Source organism: Oncorhynchus mykiss, chromosome 17 (genome assembly GCF_013265735.2).
Source record: "Oncorhynchus mykiss isolate Arlee chromosome 17, USDA_OmykA_1.1, whole genome shotgun sequence".
Lineage (NCBI taxonomy): Eukaryota > Metazoa > Chordata > Actinopteri > Salmoniformes > Salmonidae > Oncorhynchus > Oncorhynchus mykiss.
Window position 1 is genome coordinate 58,692,861 of NC_048581.1, and position 15,749 is coordinate 58,708,609.

Below are 15,749 nucleotides of genomic sequence, written 5' to 3' on the forward strand. Positions count from 1 at the left end.
GTCCCAGTTCCTCCATGGCCTGCTTACTCACCAGAAGTCACCCGTTGAGCATGTTTGGGATGCTCTGGATCTACGTGTATGACAGCGTGTTCCAGTTCCCGCCAATATCCAGCAACTTCGCACAGCGATTGAAGAGTTGGACAACATTCCACAGGCCACAATCAACAGCCTGATCAACTCTATGTGAAGGAGATATGTGCTGCATTAGGCAAATGGTGGTCACATCAGATACTGAGTGATTTTCTGAACCACGCCCCCAATTTTTTTTAAAGATATCTGTGACCAACAGATGCATATCTGTATTCCCAGTCATGTGCAATCCATAGATTAGGGCCTAATGAATTAATTTCAATTGACTGATTTCCTTATAATCAAATACAATTTTATTGGTCACATACACATGGTTAGCAGATGTTATTGCGAGTGTAGCAAACGGCTTGTGCTTCTAGTTCCGACAGTGCGGCAATATCTAACAAGTAATCTAACATTTCCACAACAACTATCTAATACACGCACGTCTAAGTAAAGGAATGGAATAAGAATATATACACATAAATATATGGATGAGCAATGACAGAGCAGCATAGGCAAGATGCAATAGATGGTATAAAACACAGTATATACATATGAGATGAGTAATGCAAGATATGCAAACATTATTAAAGTGGCATTATTAAAGTGACTAGTGATCCATTTATTAAAGTGGCCAATGATTTCAAGTCTGTATATAGGCAGCAGCCTCTCTGTGCTAGTGATGGCTGTTTAACAGTCTGATGGCCTTGAAATAGAAGCTGTTTTTCAGTCTCTCGATCCCAGCATTGATGCACCTGTACTGACCTCGCCTTCTGGATGGTAGCGGGGTGAACAGGCAGTGGCTTGGGTGGTTGTTGTCCTTGATGATCTTTATGGCCTTCCTGTGACATCGGGTGGTGTAGGGGTCTTGGAGGGCAGGTAGTTTGCCCCCAGTGATGCGTTGTGCAGACCGCACCACTCTCTGGAGAGCCTTGCGGTTGTGGGCAGGCAGATGCCGTACCAGGCGGGGATACAGCCCGACAGGATTCTCTCAATTGTGCATCTGTAATAGTTTGTGAGGGTTTTAGGTGACAAGACAAATGTATTCAGCCTCCTGAGTTTGAAGAGACGCTGTTGTGCCTTCTTCACCACACTGTCTGTGTGGGTGGACCATTTCAGTTTGTTCATGATGTGTACGCCGAGGAACTTAAAACTTTCCACCTTCTCCACTGCTGTCCCGTCGATGTGGATAGGGGGGTGCTCCCTCTGCTGTTTCCTGAAGTCCACCATCATCTCCTTTGTTTGTTGACTTTGAGTGAGAGGTTGTTTTCCTGACACCACACTCCGAGTGCCCTCACCTCCTCTCTGTAGGCTGTCTCGTCATTGTTGGTCATCAAGCCTGCTACTGTTGTGTCGTCTGCAAAATTGATGATTGAGTTGGAGGAAGCATGGCTACTCAGTCATTGGTGAACAGAGAGTACAGGAGGAGGCTGAGCACGCACCCTTGTGGGGCCCCAGTGTTGAGGATCAGGGAAGTGGTGATGTTTCCTACTTTCACCACCTGGGGGCGGCCTGTTTGGAAGTCCAGGACCCAATTGCACAGGGCGGGGCTGAAACCCAGGGACTCAAGATTAATGATGAGCTTGGAGGGTACTATGGTGTTGAATGCTGAGCTGTAGTCAATGAACAGCATTCTTACATAGGTATTCCTCTTGTCCAGATGGGATAGGGCAGTGTGCAGTGTGATGGCGATTGCATCATCTGTGGACATATTGGGCGGTAAGCAAATTGAAGTGGGTCTAGGGTGACAGGTAAGGTGGAGGTGATATAATCTTTGACTAGCCTCTCAAAGCACTTCATGATGACATAAGTGAGTGTCATTTAGTTCAGTTACCTTTGCCTTCTTGGGTACAGGAACAATGGTGGCCATCTTGAAGCATGTGGGGACAGCAGATTGAATATGTCCGTAAACACACGAGGCAATTGGTCTGAACTGTAACTCAGTAAAATCTTCGAAATTGTAGCATGTTGCATTTATATTTTTGTTCAGTGTATATTTAGTAGTCCTACACACTGAGCTATGAAAACAATGACTAACATTAAATTAATCATTTATATTGTGCCATTCTTGTAAGTCGTTGTGGTTAACTGCAATGATTAACTGATTAAATGTGATTTGCCTAACTGCAATTTATTTAACTACCGAAATATGTCTTGATTCAAATGAAATCTCATATTCATAATGAATTACACATCTATAGGCACAGTACATAACTGCTACATTCCGAATTATAAAATATTAATGAATTACAGTTTTTAATGGTGGTGTTTGATTAACAGACAATGTAGCCTATATATGTATTGCTTATATTCAATATCATAAAGACAGGTCATATATAACAATATGGATACCATTCCGTTTTGGTCAAGTGTGTCATAACCAAGTAACTTTGTCACATCATGACGCTTTTATTCAAAATCCCTCAAACTTCCATGATGTTCCATTAAAATGAATGTTATACCCTTATGCTGTGCTTATGAATGTGTAATTTACCGACTCTGAATCAGTTAATATAAATAGTTATTAAATGACTGTAAACTCCAGAACTGTCGTGTCATTCTGTGCATAATTGCACGTTAATGCCCAAAGGGCGCAGTTCCATGTGTGGTTAATGCCGCGTTCAAGTACTAGTCGGAACTAAGACACTCGGAAATGTCCGACTTTCTAACTGGTTGAAAGCGGCACGCGTATATCCTCAACCAGTTAGCAAGTCGGAAATGTCCTAGTTTCCTAGTTCCGACTAGTACTTGAACGCGGCATATATGACCAATGTCTGAAACATGACAATGACGTATGGCTATACACGTTTCTTGAATCGGAAACAACGTGGTCTTAAACTTGTGCAATATGACGCATATATAATTCACCTACTGCCCTGGTATATCATAAAGTTTGGCCAGCAGGAGTGATCTACGGCGCAGTGAACTCCACGACGGAGTGGCGATGCTTCATTACGAAAAACACGTGAGGACATGCTCTGACGCTCTGGCTGTCGTGTCATTGGCTACCCATGCTGGGTTCACGAGGTTTAAAAGTGACGGCGTCTAGTAGCCTATCAGCATTGACCATATCTAACCAGCTGCCACAGAGAACATATAACACACACAGACCCATTTGACCCAATTGTATAATAATGTGTTATAACCTAGGTGTAGGCAGAGCATCTGCGTCACTCTTCATGACTTCTTTATTCAAAATTCGTTAGCATATATGATAATAAAACACGAGGCGCACGTACTAAGAGCCCCTCCAGCAGAGCCCAATGACCTACATTCAAGTTCGTGTCTAACCACCGAAAACATGGGCACTCGGGATTCCTATGTGGTGCCTTTACTTAGGACACCCACCACATTGTATTTCAGAAAGCTTTGCTGCTTGATATGTGTTCTCTCAAGTAATTGATGTTGACCCACATTCCCACCACGATTCATGCCAATTTCCGATGCTGTGATTCTAGGAAAAAACGAATCGCTTCTGAAGGCAGAACTTGATAGCGAGATGGAGGGAGCGGTAGCACGGTGAGCTCCGCCTCCTTCCCATGTGCTAGCTCCCTCTCCGTCCACCCTTCTTATCGCAAGGCCTCATATATTTGCATAGAATGTATGTCAGTAGGACACAAGGCTCGGCGGCTCACATGCCGCGCGCACATGCAACCGAGCTTTACTAGACTCCCAAATGTTGAGAGTCCAATGGTTTCGCCTCCACTCTAGCTCTCCACCAATGAAAACGTGCGAACGAATAAAGGGCTAGAGGAGGATGGGGGGTGTAAAAGAGGTGGATGAGATACTCTATTAGAGCGTGACAGATGCAGTCAGAGAAAGAGAGAGTGTGAGTGTAATCCTTGGCATACAAAACAGAGGTTGAAGGGACAAAAAAAAATGGTCACATTTCTCAGACACCTGAAAACGTGCTGGTGTAGTGTGGGCGCGGTGTATTGCCTATTAATGAGTGGGTGTGCCTAAACTACTTTCACACTTTTGACTTTGGAGATGTTCATGGTGACTGACTGGCACTAAAGCCGAATGCTTGGGATTTCTTTTCAAATAATGCTTGTTATGTTACAGTGATAGTTTACTGTACACCACACGACCTACGAACACCAAGCGAAGCAGGCTAGAGGCAGCAAGGCACTGAATTACACACCTTGGAGACGATTTGCAAACATTTCGTCAAACGATACCAGTTTAGGTTTTGCTGATCTTTAAATCAGTTTCGATTTTTTTTCCACACTTGACGGGTTTGATTGACCCCCAATGACCTGCGTACAGTCTCATTGCTCTTATTGGGATTCCCGCTCTATGCTTTCTTGGCGGTTCATGACTATTTCACCTATATCAACGAAACTCCTCATTGACGCAAAGAGACAAACCAACATTGAATAATTCCAATACTGTTTAGAATCAACCAAATACCGGAAAAAATGGACAACAGCCCTGGTGAGTTCCATTTCCAAGTTATAACCAATCAATGCTATTGTCAGTTGTAGGCTAAAACATAAATGTATTTGCGAATACACTACTTGTAAATTAACACTACTGAGTAAATGTAATGTGTACTGTTTAGGTATATTCCTTCACTGTGTTTGGTACACGGTACGTGTAGTGGTAATGAGTTCATTGATAATGTCATGATCATGTATTGCCCGAGGCTTTTTTGTATTCCCCCCAACCCTACCACCACTTCGGCAGATAATATGTCTTCTATTGCTACTAATAGCTATTTTCGCTCACATAAACAGTATATGTAGTTAACTAATTATACATACATTCGTAATTTCCTTTTTCTGCAAGGGATGGATTTTTACCCACAGCGGCCAATCCACCATTCATTCTGTTTTTAACTCCAACCATCCGATGTCAACAGATTAACCCATCTTTTTATAATACCATTTTTGCTATGTCCTTTTGCAATACATCCCTCCATTTTAAGTGAAATGCTACTTCGGTGAGGTATTGGACATATACTATTTCGCGTATTTACTTTCTATCATGTAATAAGTAATGTTTTAGGTTACCTATTTTTAAAATGTTTATATTGTAGTATACATTGGAGATAAGAAGATAGAAACTATCTGGAATTGCGATTCCTATCCCATATGGCACAACTTTACATGAACACTGATAATGCTCGGTGCCTGCAATTAACGCGGTTTTGTTAACTATATCTCAAAACTGGCTTTTGTATAATTTTGCTGCTATTTTGTCAAAGATAGATGGGCTAAATCTACATTTTAATGCCAAGTGTGTTTTGGGGTGAAGGCTAATGTGAGTGATGCTTATGGTTTGGAGGGAGTGGGTTGTCGTATGGCATGCCACAATCTTTGCTATTTTGCGGCGACTGAGCTGACCGCTACTTCCCGATTCCCTACATGTAAATAACAAATTGACGTTCAGTACCGGTCCCACTTTACACGCTCGGTCAGTCCCTGGTGCCTGCACGTGCTGGTCGGCACTTCATGTGACTATTCCATTATTGATTTAGTGTTAGCTCCTTTTACATAATAGCAATTGTATGGATTGCCTTTGCTTGGAGAGTTGAGAATTGTTGGCGTAATTGAATCAAACGTGATTACAAGGGGAAAACGAAACCGTTCCAAATCCTTTCATCAGCAGCACTAATCCAGAAAGGCATTTTCAGAACTTCTCAAGCTACCTGACTGGTGTCTCCCCAAGCTTGTTCAGTGCTGCTGCGCATCATAACTTTTTTCTCTCTCAATGGTGTGTCAAAGACCTATCACGCCAATTCCATAGACATGAGAGACAAAACCATTTTTAAAAGAGCTGGTCCTGACATGAAGGCCACATTTGAACAGTTAACAGCTATTCAAGCCAGGTCTAAATTGAGTAGGTGGTGAATTGGTCATAAAAACTGTTTTATTATGAAATATTGTCTTCCCTGATCTACTGCAGGCACCAGCAGAGCTACAGTCAAAACATTTTTACCAATATAAAATGTACAATATAACAAAATAAACAAAATACAAGATATGGAATACAAAAAGTAGTAATTCAGATATGAATTACCCAAAATTTATTTCAATATATGCATATGTTTGGGTGCCAAACATATCCTATCAGTTAGTGGGTCATTAGCATCAGTGGAATGATGACCACTAGCCAACTCTCAGTAATGGGGAGTGTTCAACCTTTATTTCAACTGATATGTTGACCAAGTTGGCCTCCATAGTCCATGAATTCATAGCAGTGAATGAATCTCCATGGCAGGTCACAATATGGGAGTGGTTCCCTTATAAAGGGAAACCATGTAAGCCTACGAGGTGACACAATTTACCACTCAATATTCTAAAGTTAAAGATATTCAAATTGCGTTAATTCAATAGATAATTGCCTTTTGAGTCAGGTTCCATTAATAATATGAGGTAATTACCATAACGGTCATGTTATGACACATTTGAGGCTGGAATAACTCAATTGCCAAATATATTTCCACGAAGACAGCAGGGAATGTGACAGTGGCATTGATATTGAATGACCTAGTCCCCTATTTACAGCCATGTTCTCAAGTCTAATAAATATCTTAGCTATTATTTGCATGGCAACAGTCTGATAATGGTCGGCATCATGCGCCTGATTTACCCGAGTTCCCACCTTGCCTGTCTAGAGCCGACTTCACTTCACGTGCATAAACCTCCGCATCCACGTGCAGCGCGTGATTCCCACCCTCGCCTACATATTTTTAATCTCCCTTGTGCTCTCCCCTCGCACACTCACAGCCTTTCCGGGAACTCCTACTCACAGCCTTTCCGGGAACTCTGTTTTGCTGCTGCCAGAATTTGGTCAGTGGGTCAGAACGTTTTAGTACCCTATCCACTAGTTTAATGTTGATTTCTTTACGCCGATATATTTTAATTTGGAAAGACAACTGAATAGTTTGATATACAGTATATTCAATATAGTGGATATTGTGATACTTTTGTAATACATGGTAGCAATACACAAAATGTCACATGTTGAGAAAACATTGTAGTGATGGTTCACTCACCGATATCACAAATTACCCTGACAAGTAGCAAATTCAAATTGTCTAAATTCAGGTTGGAGGGTAGGCTGGCCTATATTTATAATATAGTTTATATGGTGGATCAAAATACACTGTTTTCTATGTCATAACGTTTCTATAGGCTTCTACTCCAAGATACACTAATTGTTATATTGCCCCACTTCTTCTGCCAATAAATGCAAAGACTGCTATTCTGTCAATCATCAGAGCCGGATGGGAAGTTAATATGAGTAACTGGACAATATATATATATATATATATATATTTTTATATTTAACCATTATTTAACTAGGCAAGTCAGTTAAGAACTAATTCTTATTTACAATGACGGCCTACACCGGCCAAACCCAGGCGACGCTGGGCCAATTGTGCTCCGCCTTATGGGACTCCCAATCACGGCCAGTTGTGATTGCCTGGATTTATCATTATTAATCTACTGGTAGTCAATGTAATTGTGTGTATAACCAGTGGTTCACCCCAGTCTTATTCACTGTCATTTATTTATAGATTTACCATGTCAATGTAACACACCAAACACTTACAAATGGCGAGGTTGAAATGATAGATTAGGCCAATGAGATGATAGGTTAGACAAGGAGGCAGTGTCTGGGATGTCTGGAGGGAAAGAAGAAGGGAGGGAGTGAGTAAGGGTCACCAAGAGAGAGGGGGGAAAGGAGGACACGTTCCTGAGCACTCCCTCCAGCCAACCGACTATCAGATTAGCTCACCACGAGTCTCCTCACCCGACATGAGCCATGGACGTTTATCTGACTTCCAACGAAGCAGTGGAGTTAAAGCTGACCTCAACCTTAGTGACAGAGTACAGCGGTTTCACAACAGCAGTGGTTATATTACCATTATAGCTGCGTGACTATAGTACAGGGGTGAAGGTGAGAACTCAGAAGCCTGATTGTCAGATGTGATATGGGCTTGCCTTTCAATAAACTAAACCGATAGTCACTATATTAACATGTTAGAAATTACAGGATTACAATATTATTAATGAGCTATTTGGTCTTCATTGATATGCATTTCAGTCCAAGCTGAGTTTTTTTCCACCTGTCTCAAGACTCACGGCCAAGTATGCACACACGTCACCTGGCTGTCTCCCTTCTTTTCTATGCCCTAAGAGTGGGTGGGACCTCCATTAAAGGGGGAGGGAATAAGGAGGGGTTAGTTACTGTCTATGTTTATCCTAGCTCTGAGTCATACAGCCCTTCCCCACCTGTGTCATAGCATAGTGCTCCAGGGAGGGGCCTTTCCTCGAGCCACCTGGCCAGGCTCAGGTTTCTGGTGAATTATGCTGTCTCTGCCATAGAGAAGGTCAGGGGTCAGGTCCCCCTCACTGGGCTGCCACTTGACAATGTAAACCAAACCAACAGCTCAGGACTATATGAGTGTGTGTCAATAGAGGGGGTGGGGGTGGATTTAAAGTCTGACATTTCAGGTAGAGGGGAAGCTCTGCCACACGCAAACAGTGAAGCCCCAGCAGTTATCACAGTCGGTGTTGGCACATGCTGGCAGAGGAATTATAGTCAGGCACACTCACTTTAACCTAAACAGAATATCCCAGCCAGCAGCACTTGTCTCCTCCAGCAGAGAGAGAAACACGGCTATTGTTTCAGATAGCACAATGATGAGTTTGACCTGTATTGAAAACATGTAATGCTGACTGAAATTATATTAAAACCGCTTTTTCATCTTCCAGACAAGCTAGGGGGGGGGGGGGGGTTCCGGTGACTCAGTGGAATGCAATACATGCACAGTAGCCTGTCCTCTCTCTTTCAAACTAAACCCTCTCTCTTTCAACCGTGAGCTCTCAGCAGCCTGTTATTGTACTGCGACTGTTGTCTACACGGGACTGCGGAAAGCGCCTTGTGTGTCAGGAGTCCATGTGAGTCGGCGGTCGTGTGGCAGGCAGTTTGAGCAAGCTCCGGGCGCATGAACAGGGAAAAGCGAGGCTTGCTGTTAGCGCAAGGAGGCAGCTGGCTGGCTGGCTGAACGTACACGTGAGGGGCTGTCGCTCTTCTCGTACACAGAGCACAATCTTTACAGGGAGGGAGGGGGAGAGGGAGGGAGGGAGTTATGAGCCATTTCCGAGTTTACGTACCGAACTTGCTTTGGAACGTTCTAGAACTTTTAGGTGGGCGCGGTACGGTACAATTTATATAGCTTAGATTTTTTTCTTACAAAATCGGGAATTTTTTAAAATACTTTTTACATTATTTTGTTTTTGTATATATTCAAGGTCTCACATCAAACACAGAATTAGTCAAAGCTAAAATGATAATGCTTTTTTGAAATCTTATAAATCCACATTTTGGAAAAAGACTATTGACAAAGATCTGGTTGGCCCCGAGGCTAGACTTGACCTCGTTTTCCCGACACATTCTGACCTTCTATTACCTTTTACCAGCTTCTCTGAGACTGATTGTGGTTTAAATATCGACCTCGGGCAGGAGGTGTGTTCATGTTAGGTAACCCAGCCAAGTGCCTATTGCTCAACACTTATCTGTTAGTTGACCTACCTACCTTCGACACAGATATGAATCTAGATATCTTTGCACAGCTAGTTTGCTGACAGCATAGCCTAATGTCTGCTTCCTTGTGACATGGAAACACTAACTGCCCTCCCTCTCTCTCCTCTCATCTTTGCACTCCAGGTGGTGTGATACTGTATGCTGGATCATCTGGTAGTGCCAGCCCCAGCCCTGGCAGCCCCTCCAGCGGGTACCAGACCCAGTCCCCCCGGTCCTCCCACTCCCAACCCTCATCTCCTGAGCCTGTCTCGTTCCCCGAGATCGGCCCTCTGAAGAGAGAAAGAGGGGAGAACAGGGGTGGGCCCTCGCCCAAACTAGTCTTCCAGTTCCCTGAAGCCAATGCCACTACAGCCGCTACATCCTCTGGAAACACCTACGCCCACCCTATGGTGGCCAAGAGGCCCTGCAGTTTCACTGGCACCTTCACCAGTAAGTACCGCTTCTACTGGCTTTCTTTCTTTCTTCTTATATTTTTCTATTGTAATGTCTAACCAATCATTCCTATTTCTGTCTACCTCACAGAGACAGGAGGCATGGTGCTCCTGTGTAAGGTGTGTGGGGACATCGCGTCTGGCTTCCATTACGGCGTTCACGCCTGTGAAGGCTGCAAGGGTTTCTTCCGGCGCAGCATCCAGCAGAACATCCACTACAAGATGTGTGTGAAGAACGAGAGCTGCCTGATCATGCGCATGAACCGCAACCGCTGCCAGCACTGCCGCTTCAAGAAGTGTCTCTACGTGGGCATGTCCAGAGATGGTAAGAGAACGTTCTATCTTCCTCTCCCTCTTTTTCTCTCCTCTGGCCCATAGTTTCTGATTGATGACAGAAGCAGTTGGGGAGTCCCAGTAGTCATCAGTCATGGGGAAAACTGTGGCAAATACGGTTTATTTCTGGAAATTAGGCCACAGGCCGCTTCATTACCCTCCATGTTAGGTTGAATGTGTTTGCACATCTATTAGAAGTATGACCACAAAGTCTATAACATACAGGCTTTTAATAGGTCATGTTCTAATCATAAACTATTCAAATTTTATTGGAGGATAGTACAGTTGGTACAGTTAGAGGCTCAGCTCCATCCCTCTCCTGTATGACATCATTTCCCTACAGGCCACCATACCCTCCAGAGGTATCTATAAACTAGGTGATAATAAATCATCTTCTTTTCTGGAGCAAACCTTTTGAGGTGACCTATAAAAGGAAAATGCTATAGAGGAGGAAAACAATCCACCATTGCACCAATTACCCAACAAAGCTCAAAGCATAGGTTTGGCCTTTTCGCTCTATATGTTATTTTAATACTTGTGTTATTTGAAGATTTATTTTAGGAATGCAAGGCATTTATATTTAAAACGACATTTGATGTCACGTACCTACCCCCTTTTTCCCTTTTCATCTTTTTACCCTTCACTCTCATTCAATCATCCTCTAAATCCCTCACCCTTTCACATTCCCTCTCGCCCATGAGACTCTCTTTCGCCCTTTCATTACCACTTCACCCCTTTACTCATACCCTATTACCCTCTCACTTTTTCCACTCCTCCACTTTGACCACTCCTCCCTCACTGTCACTCACAATGACAACGTTTACTCTAGCTGACCCAGGAACCTACTTTGTGTTTCTTAACAGGGACACAGAGGAAGGAGCTAGAGAGCAAGAGTCAGCGAGGGGCGAGGTAGAAAGAGGAAGAGAGAGATCAGGGGGAAGGGGTGTAGCATACAGTAGCAGACTATAAATAGGTTTGCCAGAGGACGTGTGCTATGTAGAGGGAGAGGGCGTGTGCTATGGAGAGGACGTGTGCTATGGAGAGGGGGATGGAAGGACTGGAGAGATGGAGAGGAGATGGTCGATTGAAACAGACTGGTTATAGAGAGAGGAGAAAAGCTCCCCCCAGCTTTCTTTACCCTGTAGGAGTAGTCAGTAATAATACAACACAGGGATTGCATTCCCAATCAGTGTCAGGGAGTAAAGGTTGAATTAGACTGATAAGTAATAGGCTACTGCTATACCAGCTCCAGTCACTGCCATCTGTATTATCCATTCATTGGCTAACGTATTTTCCCCATGTCCTCCTCCTCAGCTGTGCGTTTTGGGCGTATCCCAAAGCGTGAGAAGCAGAGGCTATTGGACGAGATGCAGAGCTACATGAATAGCCTCAACGAATCAGCATCCATGGAGATTGATTCCTCCCCTTCTTCCTCTGAGGCCCCGGCCAGCCCAGAACCTGGCGAGTCCATTTCCACTGCCTACCGCAACATCTTTGCCCAAGAGGATGTGAAGCCAGTAATCAAGATGGTCGTCAACAGCAACAACATCCGCAACAATCCAGCACATGATTCTGGCTACGCTCACCCCGCACCCCAAACCCACTCCCATTCCAACCCCTCTCAGGGGTACCAGTCACATCCCACACAAAGCTACCAGACCCCCCCTCGCTACCCACGCAACAACAATGTTGACAACGCCCAATATACCTACCAACCATCATCCAATCAGAGTCAATGCCCAATGTCCAATGGCAGCCAGTCCGCTCAGACCTTCCAAGCCAATCACAACAACTTTTCAGCCGGCGAGTCTCTAAACCAGACCACATGCCCCTGGAAGTTGAGTGGAGGCGCCAAAGTTCTGGTGAGTCTCATTAAATCTCAGTATATGTACTATATGTACAATGCATTGGTCATAGAGCCATTCTAACCCTCTCCCTCTTTCTCAGGCATGTCCCCTGAACGCATGTCCCGTGGCCCCCCGTGGCCGATCCAGCCAGCAGATCTGGGACGCCTTTTCCCAGTGCTTCACCCCGGCCGTCAAGGAGGTGGTGGAGTTTGCCAAGAGCATCCCCGGGTTCCAGAGTCTCAGCCAGCATGACCAGGTCATGCTGCTTAAGGCCGGCACCTTCCAGGTGCTGATGGTCAGGTTCTGCTCACTGTTCGACCCCAAGGAGAAGACGGTGACCTTCCTGAACGGCCAGACATACCCCCTGACATCCCTGCGGGCGCTGGGTATGGGCTCTCTGCTGGACGCCATGTTTGAGTTTAGTGAGAAGCTGGGATCTCTGGGCCTGGAGCCCGACGAGATGGCCCTCTTCATGGCTGTGGTGCTAGTGTCTGCCGGTAAGAGACTCATAAGAAACACACGCTTCTCTAAATCTTTTTTAAAAATCACAGATGTTTAGATTTTTCACCATGTATATAACATTGTCTCCTCTCTCAGACTGTTCAGGTGTGGCTGATGTAGTTGCAGTGGAGCAGCTTCAGGAGAGTCTGATCAAAGCCCTGCGCTCGCTCATCACCCGCCGCTGCCCCGACGACAGCGCCCTCTTCCCCAAGCTGCTGCTGCGTCTGCCCGACCTGCGCACCCTCAATAACATGCACTCCGACAAGCTGCTGGCCTTTAGCATCGACCCCTAAGGGCCTGAAGGAACCACAGCCCGCAGGGGCACCCACTGACTACCGGACCCCCGAAAGGGGCAGTCCTCTTGGTGAACACCCTCATGACTCCTTCACTCCAGCCATAAGCCAGCAGCCGGTCATCCTCAGGCTCTCTTCAATGGGCTGTGTGTGCTGGAGCTAGGACTGGGGCAGAAGCAGGGTTGGACAGGGTGAATGAGTGGACTGAGAGGCATCTCAGAGAAAAATGGATAATAGGAGGGAGTCTCTTGAACTATGACCTCATGAACAATACTCACAGCTGGTAGAATCTCTCATAGACGTATAATCTGCCTAACAAGTTGGTGTGCTGGGAGTTAGACAGCAAATCCTCATCTTAGTCCAACTTAACTCCCATAGTTGAAGGACGAGAGTCTACAAATCCTCCATTACCCATATTTCCCAATGATGGTGACAGTGACTGAAGACCAAAAGACGGTTCCATTCCTCCTCTCTCATTTCGCGCATCACTATGTCCTCCTGTCCTGCCACAGACAGACAGAAAACCAGCAAGAAGGAAGCACACCCTTTTCACAAGAGAACGGGACATTTTCTTTCTACACATTCAAACACAGCACTTTCCATACATCAACAAGCCCATATGACAGAGCAATAGCAATGTATAACACACTATTAGATCCCTAACTGACTGTGTATGCACTGTTAAAACAGCCTAAGATATTTTCAAAATCACGTCATGAATCTTTTTGGAAATCCAATATTTGGGATTTGATGAGAAAATGTATTATTTACATTTGTAAGAATTGAGAGTATGAAGCATTATATTTGAATACTGTAATCAGGGAGACATTTGGTCATTTTAGACCTAATTTGTCGGGTTATATGTATTAAGGTATTCTATTGTTGAACATATTGTACATAATATTTGTGACTGGTTCCTACTTCATTTGAGTTGATTGCTGTATGATGTTGGCACTATTGAAGACACAAAGCGGGGGTGCTATGTTTGAGAGGTGCACGATTGTGTGTGTGTGTGTGGGGGGGGGGGGGGGGGGGGGGTGCAAGGTATGCATCTACTGTATGGGGCCAGTGGTCTTCCTGTCATGAACTGATCCTTACAACCCCCAACACTCATCCTTACTGATGGAACCGGTGCACCAACCGTGTAAAATAAAAAAACTGTTTGATTTGAACCTACATTATTGAAATATAACTATTGTTGATTGATTGATGCATTACCTTGTGTATATTTTGTAAATGTTTCATGGTTAAACTTCTTCCATAGAGAACCAATATTAAATGAGATGGTATACTGTACTTCTTGTGTATGACTCTTCACTCGTTTCCGTGTGTTATTGACTTACATAAAAGCCACTAACACTATTAACCATACCCAACATACCACGCTGCACAACAGAGGCAAAGCAGTAACCTAGCAAAGTAAGGTCACTTTTAACAATGATGTTCCAGCTTTTGTCACCCATTATACCAAATTAATGATAATGGGCATCATATCAATTAAGTGCCTTGTTACAGGCTGTTAAGGGCATTTGTATCAGTGTGTGTATATAAGCACACAGTTCACAGGTTAACACAAACTCGTCCTCGCAGAGCAGATATAACAAAGAACCATGCAGGGACAGAATGATTAGGATGCGAACTGTGTCAAATATATTTGATAGAAAATAATGTGGGTAAATGTGTCAAGTGTGTGTTTCCACATCTACGTTGCTTACTTTTTGTAGTTTTAGGCTGTTTCTGTATAGCACTTTGTGACATCTGCTGATGTAAAAAGGGCTTCATAAATACATTTGATTGATAGATTGTCTGAACACCACTTGTCGCAGAGCTAGATACAGATAACAGTTGGGACGTGTCCACGCAGAGCTAGGTACAGATGAGAGTTGGGACGTGTCCACGCAGAGCTAGATACAGATAAGAGTTGGGACGTGTCCACGCAGAGCTAGATACAGATAAGAGTTGGGACGTGTCCACGCAGAGCTAGATACAGATAAGAGTTGGGACATGTCCACGCAGAGCTAGGTACAGATGAGAGTTGGGACGTGTCCACGCAGAGCTAGGTACAGATGAGAGTTGGGACGTGTCCACGCAGAGCTAGGTACAGATGAGAGTTGGGACGTGTCCACGCAGAGCTAGGTGCAGATGAGAGTTGGGACGTGTCCACGCAGAGCTAGGTACAGATGAGAGTTGGGACGTGTTCATGCAGAGCTAGGTACAGATGAGAGTTGGGACGTGTCCACGCAGAGCTGGGTACAGATGAGAGTTGGGACGTGTCCACGCAGACCTAGATACAGATGAGAGTTGAGATGTGTCCACAGTGCATCTGAAATCTGTACTTTTCTGGAGATTAAGAAAATAATGATTACGATCAGATAGAAAGTGTCCATGCATGTGTGTGTCCTTGTGAAGGTAATAATATAACGACCAGAGCAAGATACAGAGGGCATTCAGAGGGCATCTAACATCTGGAGGGCCCACACACACACCCCAGCACCCTTGTAGCCATGACCCTGGGGAAAGATTATCTATTATATTGACAAGATAGTCGACTCTAACAATGGAAATACAGTACATATCATCAAATATGGAATGCATGCGGAAGAAGGCGAGATCAGATAAGAGCATTCCAGCCAATGAGAGGGCAGATACACGTGTGAACAACAGGGCCTCGTTCAGTACATTTTTACGTGCTGGAACATTCAATTGAAGGG

The 15,749-nt window shown here is 44.4% G+C and overlaps 1 protein-coding gene across 1 annotated transcript; it reads left to right on the plus strand.

Moving 5' to 3' along the window:
- The first annotated feature begins 3,830 nt into the window (after nt 1-3,830).
- LOC110494235 (nuclear receptor subfamily 1 group D member 1) lies at nt 3,831-14,334 on the plus strand. Its single transcript, XM_021569144.2, has 6 exons — nt 3,831-4,509; nt 9,757-10,062; nt 10,156-10,389; nt 11,712-12,259; nt 12,345-12,741; nt 12,842-14,334. The coding sequence occupies exons 1-6, from the start codon at nt 4,494-4,496 to the stop codon at nt 13,036-13,038; spliced, it is 1,698 nt and encodes a 565-aa protein (XP_021424819.1). The 5' UTR covers nt 3,831-4,493; the 3' UTR covers nt 13,039-14,334.
- The last annotated feature ends 1,415 nt before the right edge of the window (nt 14,335-15,749 follow it).

Bases quoted from the DNA above. Each gene is read 5' to 3' on its own strand.
- LOC110494235 (XM_021569144.2), top strand. The intron at 10,390-11,711 runs GTAAGAGAACGT...CCTCCTCCTCAG, and splicing joins CGTGGGCATGTCCAGAGATG to CTGTGCGTTTTGGGCGTATC. The intron at 12,742-12,841 runs GTAAGAGACTCA...CTCCTCTCTCAG, and splicing joins TGTGGTGCTAGTGTCTGCCG to ACTGTTCAGGTGTGGCTGAT.